We start from the raw sequence: 12,506 nt of genomic DNA on the forward strand, positions 1-12,506 counted from the left end.
AGACACGCCTTCTTATTACAGGGTTTTTCTTTATTTGGACTATTTTCTACATTATAGAAGACATTTATGAAACAACTATGAAATAACACACATGGAATCAGTTATGAACAAATTATTAGTTACAAGGACAGCCTACTCCTTCCTCCCCATCAGGGAATTGAACCCCGGTCTCCCGCGTGCCTGCATTCTCTAGTACAGACACTTGAAGGCTATCAAATGCTTCTCAAAGATGCTCTCTGGTAGTCAAACTAGCACTAACTAGAATCAATGGTACCAGTGGTTCACACTTGCCATATAATTCTGCTGCACCATGCATGCTGCGCCGCAGTACGCTGCAATTTTTAAAGCTTCAACCCATAACTCACACCTTCCAAACAGAAAACACAAACAGATGCCATAGGCCTGAGTTAGTGACCTTTCCAAAGAAAGGTTTGGTTTTCAATTATCCCACTTCACAAAAAGTCTGATGTACTTTTATAAACCCCAACTTGCTTTGTGAATTGGTGGTGGAATTTTGAAATGATTCCTGTTGTCAGTATTGTTAACTGATGATTTGTGACTTCATAGGAGCTTTATTGATACACATCTCATTGACAGAAACAGACAGTCTCTATTATATAATGGTTGTGTTCATTAGGGCATGCGATGGAGAAGGTTTTGCAACAGACCAAATAAGTGTTTCCTTTTGGTGGTCAGTTAGTCCCTCCCTGTTTTAGTCTGTTTTCTTGAGTTTGATTCCTAATGAACACGACCTGTGTGTTTGATTCCCCCCAGGTGCACCATGTGTAATAAACCTTTTAAGAAGTCCAGCCATCTGAAGCAACACGTGCGCTCCCACACCGGAGAGAAACCCTACTGCTGCAATATTTGTGGCCGATGCTTCGTCTCAGCAGGGGTCCTCAAGTCCCACCTCAACACACACACAGGTAAGAACAGTGTACCTCAGCACGCCTGCATACAGTGGCAAGAAAAAGTATGTGAACCCTTTGCAATTACCTGGACTTCTGCATAGATTGGTCATAACATTTGATCTGATCTTATTCTAAGTCACAACAGTAGACAGACACAGTCTGCTTAAACTAATAATGCACAAACAATTCTTTATTTATTGAACACCCTTCTAAACATTCATAGTACAGGGTGGTAAAAGTATGTCAACCCTTGGATTTAATAACTAGTTGAGCCTCCTTTGACAGCAATAACCTCAACCAAATGTTTTCTGTAGTTGCCAATGTTTTCTATACCTGCACAACGGTCATTAGGAATTTTGGACCATTCCTCTTTACAAAACTGTTTCAGTTCAGCAATATTCTTGGGATGTCTGGTGTGAACCGCTCTCTTGAGGTCATCCCACAGCATCTCAATCGGGTTGAGGTCAGGACTTCTGGGCCCCTCCAGAAGGCTTATTTTCTTCTGTTGAAGCCATTTTGTTGTTGATTTACCTCTGTGTTTTGGGTTGTTGTCCTGTTGCATCACCCAACTTCTCTTGAACTTCAATTGGCGGACATAGCCAAAATATTTTGATACACTTAAGAATACATTTTTCCGTCGATGATTGCAAGGTGTCCAGGCCCTGAACTTTCTCCATTGATAGACAATTTGTCTTACCGTGGAGTGATGAACATCAAGGCTTTTAGAGATACTTTTGTAACCCTTTCCAGCTTTATGCAAGTCAACAATTCTTTATCCTAGGTCTTCTGAGATCTCTTCTTGTTTGAGGCATGGTTCGCATCAGGCAATGCTTCTTGTTGAATAGCAAACTCAAATGTTGGTTTTTTTATAGGGCAGGGCAGCTCTAACCAACATCTCCAATTTCATCTCAATGATTGTACAGTCGTGGCCAAAAGTTTTGAGAATGACACAAATATTAATTTTCACAAAATTTGCTGCTTCAGTGTCTTTAGATATTTTTTTCAGATGTCACTATGGAATACTGAAGTATAATTACAAGCATTTCATAAGTGTCAAAGGCTTTTATTGACAATTACATGCAGTTGATGCAAAGAGTCAATATTTGCAGTGTTGACTCTTCTTTTTCAAGACCTCTGCAATCCGCCTTGGCATGCTGTCAATTAACTTCTGGGCCACATCCTGACTGATGGCAGCCCGTGCTTGGAGTTTGTCAGAATTTGTGTGTTTTTGTTTGTCCACCCGCCTCTTGAGGATTGACCACAAGTTCTCAATGGGATTAAGGTCTGGGGAGTTTCATGGCCATGGACCCAAAATATCGATGTTTTGTTCCCCGAGCTACTTAGTTATCACTTTTGCCTTATGGCAAGGTGCTCCATCATGCTGGAAAAGGCATTGTTCGTCACCAAACTGTTCCTGGATGGTTGGGAGAAGTTGCTCTCGGGGGATGTGTTGGTACCATTCTTTATTCATGGCTGTGTTCTTAGGCAAAATTGTGAGTGAGCCCACTCCCTTGGCTGAGAAGCAACCCCACACATGAATTGTCTCAGGATGCTTTACTGTTGGCATGACACAGGACTGATGGTAGCGCTCACCTTGTCTTCTTCGTACAAGCTTTTTTCCAGATGCCCCAAACAATCAGACAGGGGATTCATCAGAGAAAATGACTTTACCCCAGTCCTCAGCAGTCCAATCCCTGTTCCGTTTGCAGAATGTCAGTCTGTCCCTGATGTTTTTCCTGGAGAGAAGTCGCTTCTTTGCTGCCTTGCTTGACACCAGGCCATCCTCCAAAAGTCTCCGCCTCACTGTGCGTGCAGATTAGAGGTCGACCGATTATAATTGTTCAACACCGATACCGATTATTGGAGGACCAAAAAAATCCGATACTGATTAATCGGCTGATTTAAAAAAAATAATATATATATATATATATATAAAAAAAGAAATAATGTATTTGTAATAATGACAATTACAACAATACTGAATGAACACTTATTTTAACTTAATATAATACATCAATAAAAATCTATTTAGCCTCAAATAAATAATGAAACATGTTCAATTTGGTTTAAATAATGCAAAAACAAAGTGTTGGAGAAGAAAGTAAAAGTGCAATATGTGCCATGTAAGAAAGCTAACGTTTCAGTTCCTGAAACTCCAGAACATGAGAACATATGAAAGCTGGTTGTTCCTTTAACACGAGTCTTCAATATTCCCAGGTAAGAAGTTTTAGGTTGTAGTTATTATAGGAATTATAGGACTATTTCTCTCTATACCATTTGTATTTCGTTAACCTTTGACTATTGGATGTTCTTATAGGCACTTTAGTATTGCCAGTGTAACAGTATAGCTTCCGTCCCTCTCCTCGCTCCTCCCTACGCTCGAACCAGGAACACAACGGCCACCCTCGAAGCAGCGTTACCCATGCAGAGTCCCAGAGCGAGTGACGTTTGAAACGCTATTAGCGTGCACCCCGCTAACTAGCTAGCCATTTCACATCGGTTACACCAGCCTAATCTCGGGAGTTGATAGGCTTGAAGTCATAAACAGTGCAATGCTTGACGCACAACGAAGAGCTGCTGGCAAAACACACGAATGTGCTGTTTGAATGAATGCTTACGAGCCTGCTGCTGCCTACCACCGCTCAGTCAGACTGCTCTATCAAATCATAGACTTAGTTATAGCATAATAACACACAGAAATAGGAGCCTTAGGTCATTAATATGGTAGAATCCAGAAACTATCATCTCGAAAACAAAATGTTTATTCTTTCTGTGAAATACGGAACCGTTCCGTATTTTATCTAAGGGGTGGCATCCATTAGTCTAAATATTCCTGTTACATTGCACAACCTTCAATGTTATGTTAAAATTACGTAAAATTCTGGCAAATTAGGCAACCCAAACTGTTGCATATACACTGACTCTGCGTGCAATGAACACAAGATAAGTGGCACAATTTCACCTGGTTAATATTGCCTGCTAACCTGGATTTTTTTTAGCTAAATATACAGGTTTAAAAATATATACTTCTGTGTATTGATTTTAAGAAAGGCATTGATGTTCATGGTTAGGTACACATTGGTGCAACGATTCACATCGATTACATGCAACGCAGGACACGCTAGATAAACTAGTAATATCATCAACCATGTATAGTTAACTAGTGATTATGATTGATTGATTTTTATAAGATAAGTTTAATGCTAGCTAGCAACTTACCTTGGCTTACTGCATTCGCGTAACAGGCAGTCTCCTCGTGGAGTGCAATGAGAGGCAGGTGGTTAGAGCGTTGGACTAGTTAACTGAAAGGTTGCAAGATTGAATCCCTGAGCTGACAAGGTGAAAATCTGTCGTTCTGCCCCTGAACGAGGCAGTTAACCCACCGTTCCTAGGCCGTCATTGCAAATAAGAATGTGTTCTTAACTGACTTGCCTAGTTAAATAAAGATTAAATAAAGGTGTGTAAAAAAAATCTGCCGAATCGGTGTCCAAAAATACCGATTTTCGATTTTTATGAAAACTTGAAATCGGCCCTAATTAATTGGCCATTCCGAGTAATTGGTCGACCTCGAGTGCAGATGCACTCACACCTGCCTGCTGCTATTCCTGAGCAAGCTCTGTACTGGTGGTGCACCGATCCCGCAGCTGAATAAACTTTAGGAGACGGTCCTGGCGCTTGCTGGACTTTCTTGGGTGCCCTAAAGCCTTCTTCACAACAATTGAACCGCTCTCCTTGAAGTTCTTGGTGATCCGATAAATGGTTGATTTAGGTGCTATCTTACTGCCAGCAATATCCTTGCCTGTGAAGCCCTTTTTGTGCAAAGCAATGATGACGGCTTGTGTTTCCTTTCAGGTAACCATGATTGACAGAGGAAGAACAATGATTCCCAGCACCATCCTCCTTTTGAAGCTTCTAGTCTGTTATTCGAACTCGGTCAGCATGACAGTGATCTCCAGCCTTGTCCTCGTCAACACTCACACCTGTGTTAACGAGAGAATTACTGACATGTCAGCTGGTGCTTTTGAGGCAGGGCTGAAATGCAGTGTAAATGTTTTTTGGGGGATTCAGCATTTTTGCATGGCAAAGAGGGACTTTGCAATTAAAACGTCTTAGGGATCAAATCCCTTTATCGGAATCGATTTGACAACATCCGGTGAAATGGCAGAGCGCCAAATTCAAATTAAATTACTATAAATATTAAACTTTCATGAAATCACACATGCAATACACCAAATAAAAGCTACACTTATTGTTAATCCAGCCAACGTGTCAGAAAGGCTTTACAGCGAAAGCAATCCATGCGAATTTCTGAGGATAGCACCCCACCAAACAAACACAGACAATCATAATTCAACCCACCTGGCGCGACACGAAACTCAGAAATAATAATATAATTCATGCCTTACCTTTGACGAGCTTCTTCTGTTGGCACTCCCAATACAGTGGGGGCAAAAAAGTATTTAGTCAGCCACCAATTGTGCAAGTTCTCCCTCTTAAAAAGATGAGAGAGGCCTGTAATTTTCATCATAGGTACACTTCAACTATGACAGGCAAAATGAGACAAGAAAATCACACTGTAGGATTTTTTATGAATTTATTTGCAAATTATGGTGGAAAATAAGTATTTGGTCACCTACAAACAAGCAAGATTTCTGGCTCTCACAGACCTGTAACTTCTTTTTAAGAGGCTCCTCTGTCCTCCATTCGTTACCTGTATTAATGGCACCTGTTTGAACTTGTTATCAGTATAAAAGACACCTGTCCACAACCTCAAACAGTCACACTTCAAACTCCACTATGGCCAAGACCAAAGAGCTGTCAAAGGACACCAGAAACAAAATTGTAGACCTGCACCAGGCTGGGAAGCCTGAATCTGCAATAGGTAAGCAACTTGGTTTGAAGATATCAACTGTGGGAGCAATTATTAGGAAATGGAAGACATACAAGACCACTGATAATCTCCCTCGATCTGGGGCTCCACGCAAGATCTCACCCCGTGGGGTCAAAATGATCAGAACGGTGAACGGTGAGCAAAAATCACAGAACCACACGTAAAAACTCAACTCGTCGTGTTTGGAGGACAAAGAATGCTGAGTTGCATCCAAAGAACACCATACCTACTGTGAAGCCTGGGGGTGGAAACATCATGCTTTGGGGCTGTTTTTCTGCAAAGGAACCAGGATGACTGATCCGTGTAAAGGAAAGAATGAATGGGGCCATGTATCGTGAGATTTTGAGTGAAAACCTCCTTCCATCAGCAAGGGCATTGAAGATGAAACGTGGCTGGGTCTTTCAGCATGACAATGATCCCAAACACACCACCCGGGCAATGAAGGAGTGGCTTCGTAAGAAGCATTTCAAGCTCCTGGAGTGGCCTAGCCAGTCTTCAGATCTCAACCCCATAGAAAATCTTTGAAGGGAGTTGAAAGTCCGTGTTGCCCAGCAACAGCCCCAAAACATCACTGCTCTAGAGGAGATCTGCATGGAGGAATGGGCCAAAATACCAGCAACAGTGTGTGAAAACCTTGTGAAGACTTACAGATAACGCTTGACCTCTGTCATTGCCAATAAAGGGTATATAACAAAGTATTGAGAAACTTTTGTTATTGACCAAATACTTATTTTCCACCATAATTTGCAATAAATTCATTAAAAATCCTACAATATGATTTTCTGGATTTTTTTTCTTCTCATTTTGTCTGTCATAGTTGAAGTGTACCTATGATGAAAATTACAGGCCTCATCTTTTTAAGTGGGAGAACTTGCACAATTGGTGGCTGACTAAATACTTTTTTGCCCCACTGTATGTCCCATAAATATCACAAATGGTTCTTTTGTTCGATTAATTCCGTCGTTATATATCCAAAATGTCAATTTATTTGGTGCGTTTCATCGAGGAAAAACACCTGTTCCAACTCGCGCAACATGGCTACAAAATATCTCATAAGTTACCGGTAATCTTTGTCCAAACATTTCAAACAACTTTCCAAATACAACTTTAGGTATTTTGTAACGTAAATAATCGATAAAATTTAAGATGGGATAAACTGTGTTCAATACTGGACGAAAACAAAGTAGGGGGTGCTTTTAGGTCACACGCCTCTATCAAACAGTACATTTCACTCGACCCTTGTTCTGGACAGGGCTACTTTTTCATTACACAAAGGAAAAACATCAACCAATTTCTAAAGACTGTTGACATCCAGTGGAAGCGATAGGAACTGCAAGCAAGTGACTTAGAAATCCAGATCCCCATAGAAAACTCATTGAAAAGAGAGTGGATGGTTTGTTCTCGGGGTGTCGCCTGCCAAATAAGTTCTGTTATACTCACAGACATCATTCAAACAATTTTAGAAGCTTCAGAGTGATTTCTATCCAAATCTACTAATATGCATATCCTAGCTTCTGGGCCTGAGTAGCAGGCAGTTTACTTTGGGCACGCTTTTCATCCGGATGTGAAAATACCGCCCCCTAGCCTAGAGTGGTTAAGTAGTTTTTGGGGGGGGGATCTGTACTTTTTTTCCACAATTTCGATCTTTTCTCATTGCTGCAACTCCCCAAAGGGCTCGGGATGCGAAGGTTGAGTCATGCGTCCTCCAAAACATGACCCCCCAAACCGCGCTTCTTAACACCCGCCCGCTTAACCCGGAATCCAGTCGCACCGATGTGTCAGAGGAAACAACTTTCAACTTACGACAGAGGTCAGCCTTCAGGTGCCCGGCCCACCACAAGGAGTCACTAAAGCTCAATGAGCACAATTAAGCCCCCTCGGCCAATCCCTCCCCGAACCGGGACGACGCTGGGCCAATTGTGCCGTTTGCTTAATATAAGGAATACTTTTGATACATAAGTATATTTTTGCAACTACGTTGACTTTTGATGCTTATATTTAAAACCAAATACTTTTAGACTATTACTCAAGGAGTATTTTACTGTGAAGGTATCTTTACTTTTACTCAAGTATGACATTGGAGTACTTTTTCCACCTCTGGGGAAACCTAAACCTTATTGGCCAATACACTGATGAAACATATGGTTATTTATATCTCCCTCTCCTTTGCTCTCACTCCTAGGAGTGAAGGCCTATAAGTGTAACATGTGTGACACATCCTTCACCACCAACGGCAGTCTGAACCGCCACATGGTTGTCCACCTGAAGCCCTACAAGTGTCACATGTGTGAGGAAAGCTTCCGCAACAACGTGCTGTATAGGAAGCACTTGAAGAAGGACCACGCCGAAGTGGACAGAGGTACAGACATAGGCTGCGTCCCAATAATATATCCTTTCTCCTAAAGTATGCATTCGTTCACTACTTCCCACAAATCTAAAAGCATTGGATTGGTGGAGGCTAGTAGGAGTTTCTATGATATTTCTTATACCAGTCATTTCCTTCCAAATCAGTGAAGGGAAGTGAACAAGTGCACACTTAGGAAGGAATGAGAGGAATTTGGGACATAGCCATAGAGATATACACTATACAAGCATTTCACTACACCCACCACAACATCTGCTAAATATGTGTATGTGACCAATACAATTTTAATATTAGAGTGGCTAGTGTCATAGATCTGTTTAGCTCTAGATTTTGTTGATAATGGCAGCCATATTGGTCAATGTCCCATTTAATTATATAAGTACAGAGATGTAGTATTTACAAAATCCTTCAAAAAAATCCTTCAAATTAGGGGATTTGACTATTTCAGCCACACCCGTTGTTGACAGGTGTATACAATCTCCATAGATAAACATTATCATTAGAGGGGCCTTACTGAAGAGTTCAGTTACTTTCAACGTGGCGCTGTCATAGGATGCCACCTTTCCAACAAGTCAGTTTGTCAAATTTCTGTGCTGCTGGAGCTGCCCCGGTGAACTGGAAGTGCTGTTATTGTGAAGTGGAAATGTCTAGGAGCAACAACGGCTCAGCCGCGAAGTGGTAGGCCACATCTGCTCACAGAACGGGACCGCTGAAGCGCGTAAAAATAGTCTGTCCTCACTACCGAGTTCCAAACTGCCTCTGAACGCAACATCCGCACAATAACTGTTTGTCGGGTGCTTCATGAGATGGGTTTCCAAGGCCGAACAGCCGCGCACAAGCCTAAGATCACCATGCACAATTGACAAGCAGCAATTATTTGAAATGCATCTGAAATGGACCCAGGTCTGAGTTCGAGTTGTGGGCGTGATGTTGATTGACACTCAAGAAGCATGTGAATAATTTCCTCCTATGTGTCTCTCCCCTCGCAGGGCTGGAGGATGAGGATGGCGAGGAGGAAGAGGAGGGTGAGCAGACCGTGATGAAAAGGAACCGGGCCAACATCATAACCTTCACCGAGGAGCAGGCGGAGGAGCTGGCCAAGAATGACCCTGGTGACGAGGCGTCAGTGTCGGAGAAGGTGCTGGCCCAGTCGGCGGCGGAGCGCGACCGCATCAGCGAGATCAAGGACAAGGCGGTGGAGCTGGAGACGGAGCCCAAGTTCGCCAACTGCTGTAACTTCTGCCCCAAGAGCTTCAAGAAGCCCAGCGACCTCGTCAGGTGAGCTGAGTGTCGGAGAACTGTCTCCCTCTGTCCTGTACTCTCTTATATGCTCTTTCTCACTCTCTCTTCATCTACTTTCTCTGTCCTATTCAGGGCCTGAAACTAACGTTTTGTTCCGCCAGCCATTCTGTGGCAGGTAGATTTAAAAATTGACCAGCCACTCATTTTAACTAGCCAAAATGTTTTTTCTCCATAATTACACCAAAACCTTCCCCCCCAAAACAGAGGAGCATGCCTCTAAAATAAGAAATGTTTTACTAGTAAGAAGTAATGTGGTATATTGCCCAATGCTATTTCATGTTTTGTGACCTTAGTCTTTTAATCAAAATATCACTGATGAGACAAAAAATTCAGCTGCCCCTTTAAAGGAAAGATTCACCCATTTTGAGCGATGTTCTATCGATTCCCTGGGTAATTTCATGTTTTCATGTGTATCTGAGCTATCGCTGTTCAAGCAGGCAGAAATTTGGCTGGTATGAAGCATCTCACTACACTGGAAGTTAATAGGAATATGACTTTTAGATCACAAAAACATCTGTCATACATGTCAGATTTAAATACTGTCCGATGTCATAACGCGAGAGGTTGTCTTCGATTGAGCCATTGATCATATTTTTGCCATATTCCTACCTGGAGAAATGTGAAATTGAAGAGAGGGTCTAGCACATTTCTCCTGTTTGTCTGCCTCTTCAGTACAGGGTGCATTGCATGGTGCTGTTGTGAATGTCAGACTGCAGGTCGAACATGGTAAGATTGTAGACTTCTAAATTGATAGCTGTAAATTTGCCAAAACAAACTGCACTAACTAGCTACTTCACATGCTGAACACATTTCCATGTTTCCACATCCATTTTCACATGTTGGTACCAACCTTATTATAACGATAAAATAAAACATTTGTTCACAAAAATATTGTTCTCACATAATATTGTTAATTAACACTGTAAATTAATAGGAATTAGTGGTTTTGGGTGGATTTTTCCTTTAAGGGAGGTAGGTTACCATGGCAACCAGGGCAGTCATGCCGCTCTAGTTGTTCTTTAAAAGTAATTTCCTCAACATCTTAAATAAGCATGCCCCATTCAAAAAAGTAGACCTAAGAACAGATATAGCCCTTGGTTCACTCCAGACCTGACTGCCCTCGACCAGCACAAAAACATCCTGTGGCGTACTGCACTAGCATCGAATAGTCCCCGCGATGTGCAACTTTTCAGGGAAGCCAGGAACCAATACACGCAGTCAGCCAGGAACCCCTATTACCAGTCTGTTCAACCTCTTTCGTATCGTCCGAGATCCCTAAATATTGGAAATCTGCCGCAGTCATCCCCCTCTTCAAAGGGGGTGACACACTAGACCCTAACTATTATAGACCTATATCCATCCTACCCTGCCTTTCTATAGTCTTCGAAAGCCAAGTTAATAAACAGATCACTGACCATTTCGTTCTTTACCTTCTCCGCTGTGCAATCCGGTTTTCGAGCTGGTCACGGGTGCACCTCAGCCACGCTCAAGGTACTAAACGATATCATAACCGCCATCGATAAAAGACAGTACTGTGCAGCCATCTTCATCGACCTGGCCAAGGCTTTCGATTCTGTCAATCACCATATTCTTGTCGGCAGACTCAACAGCCTTGGTTTCTCAAATGACTGCCTCACCTGGTTCACCAACTACTTCTTGACAGAGTTCAGTGTGTCAAATCGGAGGGCCTGTTGTCCGGACCTCTAGCAGTCTCTATGGGGGTACCACAGGGTTCAATTCACGGGCCGACTCTTTTCTCTGTATACATCACTGATGTCGCTCTTGCTGCGGGTAATTCCCTGATAAACCTCTATGCAGACGACACCATTCTGTCTACATCTGGCCCTTCTTTGAACACTGTGTTAACTAACCTCCAAACAAGCTTCAATGCCATACAACACTCCTTCCGTGGCCTCCAACTGCTCTTAAATGCTAGGAAAACCAAATGCATGCTTTTCAACCGTTCGCTGCCTGCACACGCCCGCCCGACTAGCATCACTGCTCTGAACTGTTCTGAATTAGAGTATGTGGACAACTACAAATACCTAGGTGTCTGGCTAGACTGTAAACTCTCCTTCCAGACTCATTAAACATCTCCAATCCAAAATTAAATCTAGAATCAGCTTCCTATTTCGCAAAAAAAGCCTCCTTCACTCACAGTTTGATTTCACAGAAGTGTGAATGACTTGAAGTTACATTGTGTTGTTTAAATGTTCCCTTTATTTTTTTGAGCAGTGTGTATGTGCATATATATAATTTTTTTATATATTTTTTTAAAATGTGTCTTCGCTAGCAGTTGAAGCAAACTCTAGCATTGAAAAATGCTTGCACTATGGAGCCCTGACCAACCGACAACGTGGCTGCTGAAATAGACATGGCAGGTGTTCGTTTAGGCCCTGGTCCTATTCCCCCTCATGCTCTGACTCTGAGCGACTCAGACTCTCTCTGTGTCTCTGAATATCTTGCTCTTGGGGTTGATGTTTCCCCCACCTCTCTGAGCTCTTTGAGAGGGGCTCCTCTCATGTTCAGGTGCAGTCCAGCCCGTGAGTCCACCTCTACGTCCATCTCCACCTCTCTCTCTCACTCTCTCTCTCTCCTTCTCATTATTCTGTCATGATTGTCTTTCCCAGCGGTTGAAGAGTTACCTTGTCGTTCCAGCCGCCCTCTTCTCCTGGACCTTTCAAAGAGCAATGCCCAGCTCATTGTCTCCCACCCCCCCACGCCCATCCTATATCCCAGAAGAGCCCTCCACTACAGAGATCCCAATTACAGGGCCCTGAACAGGCTCCAAACTGCAGCCCTGACCCAACCTCTCTCCCAGAAGAAGAGCCCTCCTCCCAGTCACTACAACAATTTCTACTGCAGACCTCTGCTCTGAGAGGGGCTCCACAATAGACCCTATCTGAAGTTATTAACACAGCCCACAGCACTCACAGGTTGGCTGACAGGGTTCGTGCATTGGGGTGCTTATCACCTGCCAATACACACACACGTGTTTACTGGGGAGTTCATTCATCAGATCACCGCCAAACAAGCT

General features: G+C 42.8%; 1 protein-coding gene across 1 annotated transcript in view; it reads left to right on the plus strand.

Moving 5' to 3' along the window:
* LOC139366952 (zinc finger protein 236-like) overlaps window positions 1–12,506 on the plus strand; it is a 98,067-nt gene that overhangs the window by 63,561 nt on the left and 22,000 nt on the right. Inside the window, exons 18-20 of the mRNA XM_071104751.1 lie at window positions 775–926; window positions 7,985–8,161; window positions 9,157–9,445. Coding sequence (XP_070960852.1) covers window positions 775–926; window positions 7,985–8,161; window positions 9,157–9,445 — 618 coding nt within the window. The remainder of the gene's footprint in view (window positions 1–774; window positions 927–7,984; window positions 8,162–9,156; window positions 9,446–12,506) is intronic.

The sequence above is a fragment of the Oncorhynchus clarkii genome, chromosome 2 (genome assembly GCF_045791955.1).
Source record: "Oncorhynchus clarkii lewisi isolate Uvic-CL-2024 chromosome 2, UVic_Ocla_1.0, whole genome shotgun sequence".
Classification (NCBI taxonomy): Eukaryota; Metazoa; Chordata; class Actinopteri; order Salmoniformes; family Salmonidae; genus Oncorhynchus; species Oncorhynchus clarkii.